The sequence below is a fragment of the Hyperolius riggenbachi genome, chromosome 1, assembly GCF_040937935.1.
Source record: "Hyperolius riggenbachi isolate aHypRig1 chromosome 1, aHypRig1.pri, whole genome shotgun sequence".
Lineage (NCBI taxonomy): Eukaryota > Metazoa > Chordata > Amphibia > Anura > Hyperoliidae > Hyperolius > Hyperolius riggenbachi.
Window position 1 is genome coordinate 513,093,919 of NC_090646.1, and position 19,499 is coordinate 513,113,417.

Consider the following 19,499-nt stretch of genomic DNA (forward strand, 5'->3'; position numbering starts at 1 on the left):
CAGATACCACCCACTGGTCTCCTGATGCATTAAGTGCTTTCTCCACTTTAAAAGATTTGTTTTGTTCCGCACCCATCCTGAGACATGTAGACACCTCTTATCCTTTTATTGTTGAGGTAGACGCCTCGGAGGTTGGGGTAGGGGCTGTGCTGTCTCAGCGGTCAGGCTTGCAGGGAAGGCTACACCCTTGTGCGTATTTCTCTCGTAGGTTCTCTCCGGCAGAGAGAAACTACGATATAGGCAACAGAGAGCTCTTAGCCATTAAACTTGCCTTTGAGGAGTGGCGTCACTGGCTGGAAGGAGCAGAACATACAATTACTGTATACACGGATCACAAGAATCTAGAATACATCGAGGGGGCTAAGAGATTAAGTCCCCGTCAGGCTCGATGGTCTTTGTTTTTTTCGAGGTTCAGGTTCATAATTACGTATACCCCGGGTAGCAAGAACATTAAGGCAGATGCCCTGTCCAGATGCTTTGAGTTGGAGACAGCACAGCCTTCTGCCCCAGAGACCATTGTCCCACAAAATTTGGTGCTGGCCGTAACAGAGACTTGGGAAGACTGGACAGAGACCTTGAGTCCTTTTCAGCAGGATGTCCCTGAGGGGAAGCCTGAGGGGGTTTTATTTGTGCCTCTGCCATTCCGTCTCCGGGTGCTACAGATATTCCATTCACACAAGAATGCGGGACATCCTGGGGCATCTAGAACGCAGGATCTTGTGGCCAGGTGCGCTTGGTGGCCGTCTCTGGCAGCCGACTGCAAAGAATTTGTTAAGGATTGTGCGGTATGTGCCAAAAGCAAACCCTCCCGGCTGGCACCTGTAGGGAGGTTGCAGCCTTTACCCACCCCGAATGAACCATGGACCCACTTGTCCATGGATTTTGTGGGTGAGCTTCCCAGATCAGAGGGCATGTCGGTAATTTGGGTGGTAGTCGACCGCTTCAGCAAGATGGCCCATTTTGTGCCCTTGAAAGGACTCCCCTCGGCCCAGGAATTGGCCGACTTGTTTATCAAACACGTGTTCCGGTTACACGGCATTCCGGAAAACATAGTGTCCGATCGGGGAGTCCAATTCGTATCTAAATTCTGGAGGGCATTCTGTCATCAAATGGGCATGAAGCTGTCGTTTTCATCGGGCTACCACCCACAGACCAACGGTCAGACGGAGAGGGTCAACCAGTCGTTAGAGCAGTTTTTGAGATGCTACGTTGCAGAGGCGCAGAATGACTGGGTCAAATTTCTGCCCTTTGCAGAATTTGCACAAAACAATTTGAAAAGTTCTTCCACTGGATTTTCTCCGTTCCAGGTTGTGTCTGGAAGATTGCCCAAATTTTCACCGTTACCAGTGGCCTCCACTCCGTTTCCAGCTCTGGAGGCTTGGCAAAGGTCTTTTAAAGACATTTGGCGGACGGTGAGAGACAGTTTGGAAAAGGCGTTTCTGAGTCAGAAGGGTCAAGCTGACAAGAAACGGTCTTTGGAGTGGAGATTCCAACCAGGAGACTTGGTTTGGGTATCCACACGTCACTTGGCCCTGAAACAGCCCTCAGACAAGTTGGGTCCCAGGTTTGTCGGGCCTTTCCCGATAGCCAGAAGGATCAACAACGTCACTTACGCTGTTGATCTTCCCGCTAGCATGCGTGGGGTAAGGTCCTTCCACGTATCCCTGCTTAAACCAGCAGTCTATGTGGGTCCCACTCCTCCTCCTCCTGTGTTGGTGGATGACCAACCTGAGTACGAGGTAGAAAAGATTTTAGATTCACGCGTTGTACAAAACTCGGTACAATATCTCGTACATTGGAAAGGGTACGGCATTGAGGAGAGACAATGGGTACCGGGGAGTCGCATGCATGCGGACGAATTAAGGAGGGAATTTCACGCCTTACATCCCGAGAAACCTGGTAGGAGTTGTCCGGAGTCCACTCCTCGGAAGGGGGGTACTGTGAGGAAACGCGGAAAAGCCGCCGTCTCTCGAGGTGAGGCGGCTGTTTCCGCGTCCAGCATGGCGCACAACGCGGAAAAAACGCCGCATGCCGCATGGGCAGTGCGGCGGAATCCGCATTGGTAACGGCGGAATCCGCATCAGAGGCGGCCCCCGCACTAGATACATTGCATGACAGTACTGGTGTGGCTGGGACTGATAGTCCACCAGGATTCAGACTTACACGCGCGCGAGCACAGAGGCAGAGTTTAAATAGCAGTTAGAAGGGTGTCGGCTGACCAGCTGGGTCAGCTGACAAATTCCACTGCTCTCATTGGACCAGCAATTAGGGAGGTCCTGGAAAGGTCCTAGAGTATATATACTGCTGGTTGTTCACTTGCTCTTTGTCTGGCGTGCGATCACATATGTGGGAGCACTCAGACCTGTAGTCAGATCCTTAAGTGTGCCGGGACCAGCTGGAGCTGTAATCCTACACTTAGCTAGATTCTGTTGATAGCTAAAGTACTAGTTTGATTGTGATTATATGTTATGACTTTTGCCTGCTTTGACTATCCTCCTGAACTCTGATCTTGTACCTCGATATTTCTGATACTCTGTTGCCGAACCCCGGCTCGTTCCTTGACTCTGTTTCTGCCTCCTGATTTTGTACCCCGATATATCTGATACCTCGTTGCTGAACCCTGCCTGTACTTTGACTCCGCCTTTGCCTCCTGATCTTGTACTTTATCTGTCCGTGTGTGTACGACCTGGCTTGTCCGACCTCGAGAACCGACCTTACCGTTAGAGGCGGTTCCTCGCTCTGTTAGCGATCCTTCCTCCTGAGGGTCACTTTCAGATATACCTTCCTACTGTCAGTCTGACTCCTCCCGTCTTGGAGAGCTCAGGTCTGCGGAAGGAATCTGTGCAGTACTCCTTGCTGCATTGAGGCCTTGTCCTCTAAGTGTTACTGTTACACCAAACACTACACTCTACTCAGGTGAACAGAGGTTAGTTTGTATATCGGATTATCGGTGAGACTGCAGATCACTTATAATCTGGTATATATCTGTATTTCCGGTGATACTGCAGATCACCGGTAATCAGATACTCTCTGCGCCCACCGATCGTTACACTGGATAACAGAGTAACTAAGCTTCAGGAATTAGAAACACTTGAAGTTCTACAAATCAGGTATTCCCAATGTAAACATTACCCTAATTATTTACAGTTTTCTGTTTCAATATATTAAGTGTATTGAGGTATTATGATGATGATTTCATGCACCTGACTCAAACACAGCATTTGTAGTTATTATAGTGAATCTTTGTATATTGTCACAGTACAGTGGTGGGCTCCAGGTCAGGTGGGAAAGCTATCTTTATCTGTCACCTCAACTCTTTAAGGAGCCATGAAGTAAAGCCAAGGCCTGATGACTGCAGAGTGAGATATGCTGGGAGCACACAGCATCGGAAGGAAATAGACAGTCTGTGGCTCTATGGGGGTCACGTGCAATTTTTATGAATTATTTTCCATTTTGATCAGATAAATCAGATTGAATTATGGTAGATAAAAAAAGTAGTAAAAGTTGCTCACTACATACATACATGGCCGTCGCTGCCATTAAGGCAAAGTGGGCAATTGCCCCAGGGCCCCCGACCACTAACCATGGCAGTGAAGCTCACATAACGTGCTGTGCATATTTTACCCTCCGTTGTGTTCCTGCTTTTACAGGAAACGCAATGCAGCTCCCACTGTGAACCTAGCTAGCCTAAATGATTGCAGTAAGGATGTTAATGACAGAGGGTGGTGAAGATTTGTGATGCTGGTCCTCCCTATCAGCTCTCTGCCTCTGCATTGGTGCACACACATTCTTACCTCCAGCTACCCTATCTCTTTCCCACATAGGTCACTAATACTCTGCTGCTTACACCCACCTGCCTGCCTACTCTCTCATCATCACCTTTTTCTACATCACTGCCATCTCCCCATATAACTCTATTCTTACCTCACTTCCCATGTTACTTTTTCTAACCCCACATACCACCTTACCTTACCTCTAACCATCTACTCCCTTGCCACCTCCTCATATAACTCTCATCCGTTGTTATAACCCCTCCCCCCCTTCATGTCCCTGTTCCTGCTACCCATTTATCTCTCCTCTAACCATCTACTCCCTTGCCACCTCCTCATATAACTCTCATCTGTTGCTATAACCCCCCCCCCCTTCTTGTCCCTGTTCCTTCTACCACTTACCTCTCCTCTAACCATCTACTCCCTTGCCACCTCCTCATATAACTCTCATCTGTTGCTATAACCCCCCCCCCCCCCCCCTTCATGTCCATGTTCCTGCTACCACTTACCTCTCCTCTAACCACCTACTCCCTTGCCACCTCCTCACATAACTCTCATCTGTTCTTATAACCCCTCCTCCTCTTCATGTTCCTGTTCCTGGCCCCCACATACCCCCTTACCTCTCCTCTAACTACCTACTCCCTTGCCACCTCTCCTAGGTCCCCTCCCCTGATCTACTAACCCACCTTAATATATCTTATCTGCATGCACCCCTATTTCACACCTCTAGATCCCCACCTAACCTCACAACCTTATTTTATTATTAAACCACACGTTGCCTATCTAGACTTTCACTTCCCACTCCTCATCTATCCTCCTGACTTTTATTGCATGTTGGGCTAGCTTTTTTCTGCTGTTATGGTTTGTAGTTATCACATACTTTAGGAGCACTGGCCCTAGTGCCAAACAGTGCCAAAGAGTTGAATGCTGGGAGTTCTTTTTATCTATAATATATTCCTCCTCTTCCATTTATTTCCCTTTCTAGCTGCTTATCACAAACACCCTCCGATTACTTGTGTTTACAAGCAAGGCTGAGGTGACTCAGTGATTGGATGTGTAAATATAAAAAAAAGACAGTGCAGTTGTTAGTACAGTGCAGTTGTTAGTACTCCCACCTCAGGGGGTGTGTCTGAAGACTCTGGGAGGAGGGCAGCTAATGAATACACAATGAGCAAGAGAAGGGAGGGGGAAAACTAGAGTCAGGGAGGATATGATGTCAGCATTAGCTTGGCAAGATGGCCACTGCCTAGAATAGGATTTTCTGCTTTTCCTTTATAAAATTCACAGGAATCATTACATGGATAGCACAATACATCTGTTATGTCAGTAGAAGTAGTATTTATCTACTTATATATGTGTTTTTTATTTCTAGGTTAGCATGGGTGTCGCTTGTTCTTTAAGTGGGAATTTTACATAGAACTTTATACCTCTCCCAATCACTTTCCTTTTTATTAATTGTGTTCAATTTTATTAATTATATTATGAAAGAAGAAATAACTTTTGCATAGTTTTCACTAGTTTTTCTTTTTTAAAAACATTCTCTAGTTACAGTTGCTAAACAATATGGATTTGTATATAAAATGTTCCACTATCTGTATTACCAGTATCGTTTGACAAGTCTAGTCATTTGCTTTGGGTAGCATAAACACTTTTCCTCCCTGATGCTTTTATACCTGAAGCCCTTTTCTCATGATAGCACGGAAATGACTTTGTGCATGTGGGCTCCACATCCATCTCTCGGCAAACATAAGATTACACGCATGTAAAGTGTGGGAGCGCGCAGAGTACAAATGTTACACAATGACAGCTGACAAATGTGACATGTCTAAGCATACTGAATACATTAGAGCTGCTGTCACTGGCCTTCAACAGAGGAGCAGCTGTTTACAGTTATCTGAGAGGCATTCACATTGATAACTGCCTTTTTGTTCACTGTGTTCCCTATATCTCCAGTATTTCCAGTGGACAATAACCTGTTTATTTTTCCCTAGCAACAATTAGAAGAGGAAGCTGCCAAACCATTAGAGCCAGAGAAACCTATATCGCCTCCACCAACTGAATCAAAGCATCGTAGCCTGGTGCAAATTATATATGATGAGAACAGGGTGAGTTGTCTGTTAATTGCACCTTTTTATGTTATTCAATTACCTGATCCTGATTTAGTATATGTCAGTAAAGTGATGCCATAATGTTTTGTTTTGAAAAACTGAGAGCTCTTCTACTCCTAAGGAAAAGCCATCAATAGCAGAAGCTGTTATGAGAGGTTTACTTTAAACACCAGGGCACATACATGTAACCTCACTTATCAGATGGTCTACAAACACTCCAGTTACAAACTTCTCATGCATACATATAAACTTGACTCCTGTACAAAATGTACTGTACTTTGTTACATATTTTTGCTATGTTACAGTATTAGGCCCAGTTTCCACTGTTTAATGATACTGAACGCGCACACAATTTACGTTGAGAATCATACCACCTAATGCAGGAAATAGTGCGTGTTCATGTCTGGGGGGAAAAGTGGCACCTGCAGCATTTTCTCGGATGACAGCTGCATGCCTCCTTTTGTCCTACCAGGGCGTAGATTTCAGTAGCCCAGCTCAGTGCACTCCTGTTGCTATTGCGCTTTCGTCACCGCTAAACTCTGCTGTCTAATGACAGCCGAGCTTCATGCTCTGGTTAGGAGCCAATCACAGTGGTCACTGAGGAAAAAATAAATAAAAGGCTCTGGAAGAAGGTAAACTGAAACATCTCAAAATAACACACTAACTAAAAAAAACCTATAACCATTAAAAGTTTGCATACACTTTAGTTATTAATACTATGTATTCTCTCCCCAACAACAATCACAACTTGTAATCTTTTAGTGGTAGTTGTGGATGTGGGATTAATTTACTCCGATGGTAAAACTGCCATTCTTCTTGACAAAAAGCCTCCAGTTCCTGTTAATTCTTAGGATTCCTTGCATGAACTGTACATTACAGATCTCCCCAAAGTGCTTCAATGATATTGAGATCAGAAGACAGTGATGGCCACTTCAGAACATTTACTTTTTCTGCTGTAGCCAATGATGGTTTGATTTGGCAGTGTTTGGGATTACTAACATGTTGCAAATACCATGTGCATTTTGAACTGGGCTGATGAATGCAAGTTGTCCACCAGTATTCACTGTTAACATTCCACGCTCTTCTTGTCATCACAATTGCCCCAAAAAAACCCATGAGAGATCAACCTCCATGCTTCACTTCTACTACGATTGTTTTATCTTACTCCTGTCCAAGCATAGTCTATGGTTGTGACCATAAAGTTCAATTTGGTTTCATTACTTCAGAAGGACCTCTATAATATCAGGCCAAAACTTTTAAGGGTTTTTAAACCTTTGATCAAGGCTATTTGGGTGCTTCCACTTGCAATTGTAATGTTAAAACACACACACAAACACCCATACACACATTTGCGTGATAATAAATGGCTTCAACAAATTCTACCAAGGTTTGTAAACTTATTAGCTGTATTGTGTACAGTGTATGGCTTACAAGCTAACACCATTGCCATAAACGACTAAGGACACGGTAGGGTCAGAAACGCGTCAGCTTGCATGCTGTTCTATTTTTTGCTATCTTCTACGATGGTCTAATAAAGTATTTGGTCTTAACTTATGGAAGGTGTGCGGAGGAATCTTTGAACATTACCATTGCCTTAAACACTTGTTGTATTTCATTGCCATAAACACTTGTTGTATTTCATGGCTGCTATGTAGTGAGAGCTTTCTTCAGTAGAAACTGGAACCTCCAGGTCCATATTTGGATAAAACCCGCTTGGAGCCCTGTGATCAGAGAACCTCGCTGTGATAATACACAGAGCTGTCTCATAATAACAGGTGTATTACTTTACAAAGCCTTCTTGCCATTCTGGTCTCTGAAGTGAGCAGAGCTGATCAATTTATGTAATAGCTAATCACTATCAGAATGTGGTGAATTGTACATATGCAAACACTGTACTACCAGAGGATAATCAGTAGTCATCAGGCCTTCACTTCTGAATATTTGGTGCCTCAGAGAAGACAGATGGAAAGCTCCATTGACAATTATTTACTGGCACATTTAGTCTCTTGTCTTGCAGTTCTCATGAGTTAAGTATTCTGTATTATTTCTCCTTACAACTTGCCACTATACTGTATAAGCAGTGTTGCTAGTAGAGAAAGTGACAAATATCTGTGAGACTCCCTATCAAGTAACTTCCTGCCTTTTAATGGCTAATATCAGTAGCTGCATGGATTGCTGCAGTATGACGGGAAGCTTTATACTGGAAGATATAACAAATTCCAAGACTTTCTCCGTTTTTCCTACACATGGTAAATGTGTTTTATGCCAGGAATGGGTTCACAATCATATAATTTGCTATGGTTAAGAGCCCATTTGCAGAGCTGTAGCAAAAAAAGGCTTTATTGAGAGGGCAGGCTATGCTGGACTGGTCTGGAAATTTACTGCTGGGATTCCCGGTGGAAGCTGAATCTGCTACGCATGGCTGCTGTTAATTTCCCTGGGTAGTGTGGGCTGGGTAAGTGGACACAACCGGGTGGTAGAGCACTATAACAACTTCATAGTTTCATCCTGCTCCAGCAGTGGAGGTGCATGGTCTATGACAACTCATCCATATCACTTGTCCTTTACAGCAGAGAACCGTGGGTATTAACACGTGTTAATCCAGCTCAATCGTCTTCATACTACAGTCCTTTACTGGAAAGGTTTCCGTTCAGAGCACAGCTATACTAGCAGGATTTTACCAGGATTGTCATAGTTTGACCTCATGCACAGCTATCATTTCTCTAGTTAACCTTCTGTAATGCAAGACCTGGTAGTCCTACATTATTGTTGTCTTAGATACAGAAAACAGTGATTCATTCTTTTAGTTCCTCATTCTGTTGACCAAATGAGGATTTCTTAAATTTAAAGCATATCTCTACAATTCTGAAGAAAAACGAATCCTTATCATAAAATCTCTACTTGTTTCAAATATTTCATCAACAGATTCTGCTGCTTCCTGATCTGTCCTCTAAACCTCTCCATACTTAATAGAATCCCAGTTATCCAGCAACGACCAGGGTCAGCAGGCAGAGAGACTGTGGTTGTGTCACAATAGGGCTAGGCAGTGAGACTGTAGTGGGATGAGAGTCCGTGTCACAGACAGTACAGAGAGAAACTGTGGCCATGTCACTGAATGCAGGAAGACTGTAGCAGTGTTGCAATAGGCAGTGAAACTGCAGTAGGCTGAGAGACCATGTCGCAGTAGGAGAGAAACTGTGGTTGTGTCGCAGGAGGCAGAGAGACTCTGTGGACATGTCACAGGGGTCTGAGCAAATGTCACTGTGCAAAAAGAATCTATGCAAGCAAGGGAAAGCAAGCAAAGTTAGATTGCCATGCAATGAGAGGAAAGAAAAGAATCAACACTGCTGAATTCTGCTTTTAATCCTGGCTGTAGCATAACACAATCCAATACATGATAACATTTTGTGACATGCCAGTGCTTGAGAAAGCGGTGCAGTGGTGGTGGGTGCTAGGCTACTTGTGCCCAGCACCCACCACCACTGCACTGCTTTCTCAAGCACTGGCATGTCACAGTATTTTATCATGTATTGGATTGTGTTATGCTACAGCCAGGATTAAAAGCAGAATTCAGCAGTGCCAGACTGCGCCTGCGCTGACTGACCAGATTACCAAAGTGAATTGCGGGGAATGCAGGAGGCGGAGGAGGATGATGAGGGACTGAGCAGCCTGAAGGGGGCTGGAGGAAGCCTCAGGTATGTATAAAACTTTTATTTTTGTTTGTCTCAGGTACAGTTTATTACTTTTAGTACCCAGCATCCCCTGAGCAGAGCACATGAAATCAGTACAGGGCCTGGGCATAGATGACTACTATCGGTAAACCATGGCACAGCACCATTTCAATAATGGTGCAAATTATTTTAAGAGAAATTACTTTACAATTTAGTATCCTATCCCTCCAGGGTCTTCTTCTACAGCTTCCTGTTTAAATTCTTACTCAGACTTGGGACCTTACATGTGCGTTTATATCACCATGTTATATGTCACTACAGGTACTCTTTATGACTGAAAATACAGTAAAATGTGCAGCCAATTAAAATCTATTGCTGCTAAAATAATTGTAATGTCTAATATAATTTAAAAGAATTTATGCAGGATGAATATGTGTGTGGCCAGCATGAGAGTATATGTATGTATTCTGTATAAGACAGATAATTGATAGAGGATTATAGAAATGATATTGGCATTTGGTTTCCCTGTAGTCCTCCTCAGCGGGCTGGGATGAGAGCTGCTCAGGAAGATGATCGTTTATTATCTCTGTAGTAGCAGGATCTGCAGGCTTAGCGTGTAGGAGGCTCATAGCGGGTGGTGAATGCAGAACTGTTGCTGATTCTTACTGCAAGCTTCCTCTTTTCATTGTGCAGTAAGGTTCATCTGAGGACAGCAAACATTGCTTTGTCTCTGCTACATCTCACTCACTGGCTCCTCCAATTCCCAATTATTATGAGGCTGACACAGGAAAACTATTTTAAGAGGTGTGAAATCTGCATTAACAGACGTGAGGAGACTGCCAATATTCTGAAGTACCAGTATTTAAAATGGTGCAGATGCAAGGCCTTAAACGTGACTTTGTAAATACCTGTACGTTTTAGGCATACATAGTCGTTAATTCCTTTAGCAGAGGAAGTATCTCCATGTGTTAGTTTTGAGATTTCAGTTTGTGAAGACAGATTATGCTTTTAGCATTCCACCAATCCCCTGGTGGCCCAATTCGGCCACGGATGCATGCATGAAGAAGGATGCAACTTGCTGACAATGACAGCTAGGAGGGGGTGGGGCTTACAAGTAAGTGGTCGCGGGCAGCCGTGCACAGCGCACATGTGTAGTGGCCCTACACATGCAGCGCGGCACTGGATCAGCCAGCGGCCCTAAATCATAAAGAAGAAGTGGCCCAGGAGGAAATTTCCCTCCTCCCCCTATAGCCAGTCCGTGCCTGTGTGTTACCACTTAATGTGCCTGTTAACAGTGACAGTGAAGCATAACGTGCAATACCACTTTACCGCTTCATTGCGGTCCTGATTATACAGGAAGTGCAGTGCAGCTCCCACTGTAAACCTAGCCTTATTGTTTAATTCTGCTTAAAGGGAACCAGAGATGAAAGTTTCACACAAAATAAACATATCAGTTGATAGCTTGTAAAGAATAAATGCTCTACCTGATAATTTTGCCGCTCTGGTGTGCCTTTTTTAGTGTTTTTTTTATCCATTATTGCTCCAGGAAAAATCAAATATGGCCACCGGCTCATATCCCTTCTCCTTCCGGGTTATGAGTTGTTCTGGATGTGCTGTCTAGGCTATATGTGACTATGCTGCTATCTAGGCTAAATGCAGCCTTTCATCTATGTGCTTTCATTTTGGTATGATGTACAGCTGCCTGTAGGAAGGCTCTCTCATAGGAATGAAACTGCAGTTATTATCAGTATCTACAGTATGCAGACAGAGTGCACACAGAGCACACAGGGATCATATTGCAGCCACGATCTCTCAGCAGGAGCAGCCCCTCCTATGTCATCACAGCTCTCAGTATGCAAAGCAGGAAATCTAAGCCAGGAGGGGGAAGGCTTGGGCTTGAAAAGACTCCACGGAAGAGTGACTCAGCTATAATGATTCCAGGTCAAACCTCGACTGAATAGTCGGTGGATTCTTATCACAGTTGCTAATAGACTAATTGAACAGATAACAATGAAACTTAAAGCAGGGTAGGTGTTTACTGTCATGTTCCCACTGATAAATGTAATAAAATACATGAGGGTGCTTTGTCTCTGGTTCTCTTTAAAGCAGGCTCTTGTCAGCAGTCAAATATAGATCACCTGCTATCCTAGGAATCTTTTTCTGCAGGCTTTTAGCATATTCTCAGGATGTTGGCCGTTGTGCCTCTTTCTTGAGCCTTGTGCCTTTCTGATGCATACTGGGATATTTTCCATCAGCAGAGACTGTAAGGCGGGAACACACCTGATGGTTTTCATGTGTTTTATGCTTAGAAAAGCTCATTTAAACTAAGAACTCATGTTAATCCATTCGCTAGTTCACACTTTAATGCGTTTTTCATGCGCAGAAAAAAAACCCTGACATCTTGCAGGATAATTCTGCACAATGGCCTCAATTCACTAAGCTTTATCAAACACTTTACAGAACGTTTGATAATTTACCTCATGGCTAAAATCTAATTTCCCATTCACTAAGGTGTTATAGATGTATTGAATGTTTTATCGATAAAACATTCGATAAATCTATAACACCTTAGTGAATTCAAAATTAGATTTTACATATGAGGTAAATTATGAAACGTTCTGTAAAGTGTTTGACAAAGCTTAGTGAATCGAGGCCATTGTGTCAGTTTTTCTGCATACAAACAAACATGGTGTGCAGGAAACGCGTGCAGAAAACTAAACTGAAAGTGAAGTGTGTCCCCTGCCTAAGGAGATTCGGCCAGTCTCTGCCTATCTGTAATTTTGCAGCGCTCAGGTTATACAAAATAAATTGACAACACTGATAGCTCTTGTAATCCAAGAGTAAAGTAAGAAAATTGGCTGGATTAACCAGAGTATATGTTTATGTAGGTGAATATAATCTGTAGACTATCCCCTAGCTGGTATTTCCTATGTATAGACTCTGCTGATGGCTTCAGGGTTAATGTGTCCCCTCCAGTCAATTCATTGGTATACAGTTTGAGTTATAGAACATTATACCGCCAGTACAGGTGAAACTCAAAAAATTAGAATATCGCCCAAAAGTCCATTTATTTCAGTAATTGACCTTACAAGATTAAACTAATACACGAAATAGACTCACTGCATGCAAAGCAAGATATGTCAAGCCTTTATTTGTTATAATTTTGATGATTTTAGGTTACAGTGTGAGAATCCCAAAATCTCAGACCATTAGAATATTGTGAAAATGTTCAATAGTCTAGGCTTAAAGTGTCAGACTTTAATTAGCTAATTAATCCTAAACACCTGCAAAGGGTTCCTATTTTATTAATTAGTTTCACCTTTTACGCTGGATACGCACCATGCGTTTCCGCGTCGAATGCGTCCGTCGATACGCGTAGATTCGATTATTTCCGAGCATTTCCGAGCGCATTTTGATGATTTCTAGGTCGATTGCCATGTAAAGTATGGCAAATCGACCTAACGATTCATCGAAACGTGAATCGGACACGTCAGAAATAATCGAATCGATGCGTATCGATGGACGCATCGAACACGGAAACGCATGGTGTGTATCCAGCATTAAAGAGACTCTGCAACAAAAATTGCATCCTGTTTTTTATCATCCTACAAGTTCCAAAACCTATTCTAATGTGCTCTGGCTTACTGCAGCACTTTCTACTATCACCATCTCTGTAATAAATCAGCTTATCTTTCCCCTGTCGGACTTGTCACCCTGTGTCTGGAAGGCTGCCAAGTTCTTCAGTGTTGTGGTTCTGCTATGCACGTCCCCCTCCAGGCCCCTCTATGCACACTGCCTGTGTGTTATTTAGATTAGGGCAGCTTCTCTCTTCTCTCTTATGTTTTACAAGCTGGATAAATCGTCCTCTGAGCTTGCTGGGCTTTCACATACTGAGGAATTACAGACAAGGGCAGAGCTGTTTGCAGAAAGGAACAAGCCTGACACTTCAGTGCATGTGAGCTGCAGGGGGAAAGAAACACACAAATGATCTCTTGAGATTCAAAAGGAAGGCTGTATACAGCTTGCTTGTGTATGGATGTATTTTCTATGTGTGGACATGCTGTACATCAGGGGTCTCAAACTCGCGGCCCGCGGGCCATTTGCGGCCCTCGATACAATATTTTGTGGCCCTCACAGGCAAAAGCTTCCTTATAGTTTGCTTCAGTGCTCCCAAGCTCCGCCGCATCCCCGCCGCTAAACGAGGGCTGCAGAGCCCCCAAATTGCCCGGGGGGCAATCCGCCGGCATTTCCTGGAAGGGGCAGAGCTTTCAGCTTCAGCTCTGCCCCTCCTGACGTCAATCGCCGCCTCTCCCCGCCCCTCTCTGTGAAGGAAGAGTGAGAGGGGCGGGCAGAGGTGGCGATGTGCCGCGATTGTGAAATTCCTTATGCGGCCCAACCTCATCCTGACTTTGCCTCCTGCGGCCCCCCAGGTAAATTGAGTTTGAGACCCCTGCTGTACATCAACCTACTTCCTGTTTTGGTGGCCATTTTGTTTGTTTATAAACAAACTTTTTAAAACTGTTTTTAACCACTTTTAATGCGGCGGGGAGCGGCGGAATTGTGACAGAGGGTAATAGGAGATGTCTCCTAACGCACTGGTATGTTTACTTTTGTGCAATTTTAACAATACAGATTCTCTTTAAGTTGAATTACTGAAATAAATGGACTTTTGCACCATATTCTAATTTAAAAATCTTAGTACATACTTTCTTAGCTAAAAGCATTAGAGTAGGCTTGAAAGGAATTCAAAGTTAAATTCAGTTTAGGCAGGGTTCACACTTGTCAATTCAGAAATGCATGCGTTTTTTCAGACATGTTTGTGTGCATTTAAATGTATGTGCGTTACTAGATTAATGTCAATGAAAAACTGCAAATAGGGCTCGATTCACTAAAGTGTGATAACTGCTATCACAGCAGTTATAACGCGAGCTGCCGCGCGTAAACCTTTTCACGTGAAAAGTACACGTGATCGCACGCAAACCTTTGCTTATCACGCGAAGTAATGCTGTTCGCGCGCAAACCTTTGTGTGCAGCAGCTTGCGTGATAACTGCTGTGATAGCAGTTATCACACTTTAGTGAATCGAGTCCCTAGTGTGTGAAATTATGCTGCAAGTTCTTTTTTTTTCACGCAGATGTTATTGTGAAAAATTGTGAATTCTCACCAGAATTGCAATTCTTTTTTAATCTGATCGTATGTGTTGTGACTGCACTATTACAATAAAGCAAATTGCTCACGATTTTCAACAACTATGACTCCTGCTCCTAAATATCTGTGTCAAGGCTTATATGAGTGTAACCAACCAGGGGTAGCTGTGAAATGCAAAGGGACCTGCTCTACTCATACTTTGCTATTGGTCTACTCCTTCACGCCTTTGTATTGAGAGAATTAATACAGCACAGAATGCTCCCAGACCCTTTTCTGATGTTCACAAGAAACAGTGCACATTTTATGGCGATGATGCAGGAGAGCAGACATGTTTCAGCTTGACATACATGAAAGGCTATTGTTATAAAATGTATCATGTTGGTCAGTGGCAGCATGAGCCTGCTTCTGGCTTGATTCCTAAGGAAGCTGGTGGGGGAGGATTGATCAGCTAACATATTATTCTGGGGGAACCATAACAAGGCACATTGCCAGTTGGGGGCACATGTTGCTAGTTCCCCCATATATTACTACACCCCTTTCCTGATGCCATCCCTCACGCACCGTGCACTATGTTAATGGTCTCTTCCTTTCATCTACCCTAGTCTCCTCCTCCCACTCCTGCTTCCTGGATTTCTCTTGTTCTTCTCCCCTCCTCTGGAACGCCCTTCCTAAATCCGCTTGACTCTCTCCATTTTTGGTTATATTTACCTGTAACCTAAAAACTTCATTATAATCTTTCCTAGGCCATTTTAGTTAGTTATTAAACTGTCAACTGAACTGTCATACGCTATGCATGATTCACATACTTTTGTCTCATTTAAAACTTACTGGCCCCTTCAGAAGTGTAACAGCAGCCTCACCAGGCTTCCAAGCAACATTATCATGGAGCCTCTTGCACTCCTTCCTGAGCGCAGTAGCCAGAAACACCTCACAACCCCCCCCCCCCCCCCGTCCCCCCAATCTTGCAAAGCAGTACAGTGAGCAGTGTAATATTTACCTGTTCCACGCTGCATTGAGTATCCTCTCCCTCCTGACAGCTACTTGCTCTGCTGCATACATGGTGCTCGATCACATGACATGCGTTAGAAGCTGGAGGATGGCAGCATAGAGCGCAGGGCTCCAGGGAGGAAAAGGAAACCCAGCACAGCTTGGGACCGGTAAATATAACAGTACTCTGCAGGGACTGCACCCCCGGTCTCGGGGGTGATTGAGGGTTAATGTTGCTCCAGTGGACCTCTCCCCAGCATGCCTTCTGTGTTGACCCACTCTTTTAGTTTTTCAGGCCTGTAAGGGCAAGGTTCTCCTATGGTATCTTGGTATTGCTGTATTTGCTACCACATTAATATAAATATGTTCTATAAAACTGTGTTTTGATTCATCCTTGTTTAGCTATCTCACTATTATTATTCATACAGTGAAGCAGGCACAACATCAGGTTCTGGTTGCTTGATGATGCGACATAGGCAGTGTCACGCCATACAACTAGCAAACATGGTTCACCAGCACACCAGCCGTACTTAGATGCATTATATTATTATACTATTATTATTTGTAAAATTGTTTGTTCATTAAGAAGAGCAAGTTCTTGACCCTTTGGCCCCACTAATTTGTCAGCAAACTAGCAAGATGTTAGTTCTGCAATTTCCAGTATGGGCAGGTGCTTCTCAAAGAAACATCTGCTTATTCATAGCCCGTGTTACCATGTATTGGCCATGAGTGGCTGCAGTGGCCGAATTTAAGCCAGTGTTCTAGGACATTACTTTACTTTATATTCTGCATCTGTAAACATGCCTGACTATTGGATGTCAAATGAATGGCCTGTGTTACCATGCATTGGCCATGAGTGGCTGCAGTGGCCGAGATAAGCCAGTGTTCTAGGACACTACTTTATATTCTGCATCAGTAAACATACCTGACTGTTGGATGTCAGATGAATGGCCTGTGTTACCATGCATTGGCCATGAGTGGCTGCAGTGGCTGAGATAAGCCATTCCTTTATATTCTGCATCAGTAAACCTGCCTCACTATTGGATGTCAGATGAATGGCTCTTCCTGTGTTGCTAATGCTAAGACTATCACAGTCCTGTGTACAGCAGCTATCATCAGAGATACAGGTAGGCTGCCTGTCCTGACTTGCTGCTGGAAATACTGTAATAAAATCTGTAAGCTTTAATAATGGGCTTTCCAACAGGTATGCAGATTGGATGTGTCAGAACACCTGATATGCATGTTTGCACCATGCATATGATTTAGGATTATAACCAGAGCACTCTCACAGCTAGCATTTTCCACCATGATTTCAGAAATGGCTGCCTCCATAAACTATTAGAAGTATATACTTAAAGTGACACCGAAGCTAAAATAAACGTACGAGCTAATGAATTGTATGTATAGTACAGATAATTAGTAGAACATTAGTAGGAAGAAAAGAGTCTTTTATTTTCAGGTATATAGCTGTATTTTTAACATTGCATCATTCTGTAATATTTGCAGTTTAGAAACCACACTCTGCGATTTAAGCTGTAAAACAAAGCATAAGTAATGACTCTTTGAACTTTCCTGCAGTAAAACATTATCTCAAGCTGTCTTTCACTGTTTCTTGGCTGTTGGTTGGTTGAATAGCTCAGAGAAGCGCTTTTGCATACATAACAACTCAAGTGTTTTAACTCTTTCTGTACTGGAAACTGACATGATACTTTTTTCTTTGTTGCTAATGTTCTATTCCTTAGCTGTACTACAAATACAATTCATTCTCATAAGTTTATTTTCTTTTCAGTGTCAGTTTAAATTCCATGTATACTAAACACAAACATGTGGAAAATATTTCATGTTATGCTTTTAGTAATATTTTGTAATCCAGATGTAAATTTCAGGTTATTATCTTAATTACATTTTAATTAGACAAATGCATGTCTCCAGTGTCCAGACTGTGTGACATCCCCACTCTGGGAAGATGGCAGTTGTGCAGCAGAAGGATTGTCTGAGTGTGGTCCTTTCACAGAGTGGCTGTTGGAGCATCATGCATATAGAATCTGTATCAGACAGTCATGGAGCACACAGTTGTTTACTGTGGAGATAAGAAAACCTGCTGTTCTCTCATATAGTCCTGGAAAATTGTCTTTTGTAAATCAAAACCTTGTTTTCAAAGACTGGACTTTCTCCAGCTGTTCCCGTCTGTGTGTGTGTGTTTAAGCAATAATGAAAAAATCTACAGTGAAGTGATGTCTGCACAAGTCTGACCTAGCTATTGAAGCCTACAAATAGGCTTTAAAAACCTGTCTGCATCCTCTCTGTTGGCTTTAAAAAGCTATCTGTATCCTCTCTGTTGGCATTAAAAAGCTGTCTGCATTCTTTCTACTAAGAACAACATTCTGCGTTTTAGACACACATGGAAGAGTTTTCTTTGTAGTGTTTGTTTAGCAAGCAGACCTCATACGTGGGGCACAAGGTCGTAGCTCCTTCAGGTCAGGCCAGGATCTCTCACCGACACTGTGATTTCTTTTCCACTGTCTTCCATTTGTAAAATTCTTCCACAGATATAGTTGCAGGAATAGTACCAAGATATCTGTCAGGGGATGATTCACACAGCAGTGCTATGTTCTAACAGATGGATTTATGCCCACCATTATAAGTCTTACCTCTTAATGCCCGTAAGGTATCTAACAAGTAAAACAATGGCTTAGTAAGTGGGTAACAGGTGCAGCATTAGAGTCTGTTCATTCCGGATATGCTTGCTCACCCTTTATTACAGTTAACAGACTTTACTCACACAAAACTTCTACCCGTGTACAATAACGTGTAAATCTGTGCATTACAGCATATAAAGCTGCTTTGTGAATCAACCCCAATATATCTATGTTCTGCTTTTCTCTGAAGCAGGGAAACTGTTCTGTTACATTTCTGATCATATTCTGATTCATAGTTCTAGATTTCTTATTTTTTACACGTCGGCTACAGGATGTTGTGTGGGAACCATTGTATTCCACCATTGCACATCCGAAAGAGTGGCTGAAGAGACACATTGTAAAGCAAGGGGTTAACCAAGATGCACTGTGCACCTGAATATTTTATTTTCTAATTTAGATATGTCAGCAGTAGGGGAAACGTGGATCATATCCTAGTAATCTGTTTGTGTATTTCTGGTGTAGCAATATAGGTGGTGACCACCAGGTGGACTCCTTACTCTGCTGTAAATCTGTAGCAAGTTCAGTTTAGTTCACTATTGGCATTCTTTAAACATATAAATTGTCTGAATGTCATGGACATTTATAGCTAGGTAGCAAGTTGGTTAACTATTAACCTTTATACCATTTTTTGTACTTGTATATGAATACAAAGCATTATTGTGGTTCATGCTACAGGCATAATACTAGATACATTTCAGCACCACATACTGCATATAAAGTAACACCATCAGTGTTGTCATTTGCAGTATAAACAAAAATTGTTTGAATTTATCATGAAAGTACAGAATCTAATGGGGCTTGCTTTTGTTTCAGAAAAAAGCGGAGGCAGCTCACCGGATCCTAGAAGGCTTGGGACCTCATGTAGAACTGGTACGTCTTTATCTTCATTTATGATCCTTAGATTGTTGTGTAAGTTAAAAGGTAATTCCACATTTGCTATACAATTTTCCGTAAATATAGATCAGTAGTGTTCCAGTATTCCTACAATTTAATATAAAGATAGTTACCTGGTAAGAATGAACAGAACGGATAGTAAGCCCAGACTGCCCCCTCTTTGCAATGGGACTTTGTTTGGAGTACTGTTGTTGTGAATCAGTGTAGAAAGTCATAGCTAAAG

At 42.9% G+C, this 19,499-nt stretch overlaps 1 protein-coding gene across 17 annotated transcripts in view; it reads left to right on the forward strand.

Annotated features, from left to right (window-relative positions):
• NCOR2 (nuclear receptor corepressor 2) overlaps positions 1–19,499 on the forward strand; it is a 641,335-nt gene that overhangs the window by 261,965 nt on the left and 359,871 nt on the right. For all 17 annotated transcript variants that reach the window (XM_068243885.1, XM_068243983.1, XM_068243973.1 and 14 more), the window contains exons 6-7: positions 5,762–5,875; positions 19,196–19,252. In XM_068243885.1, coding sequence (XP_068099986.1) covers positions 5,762–5,875; positions 19,196–19,252 — 171 coding nt within the window. The remainder of the gene's footprint in view (positions 1–5,761; positions 5,876–19,195; positions 19,253–19,499) is intronic.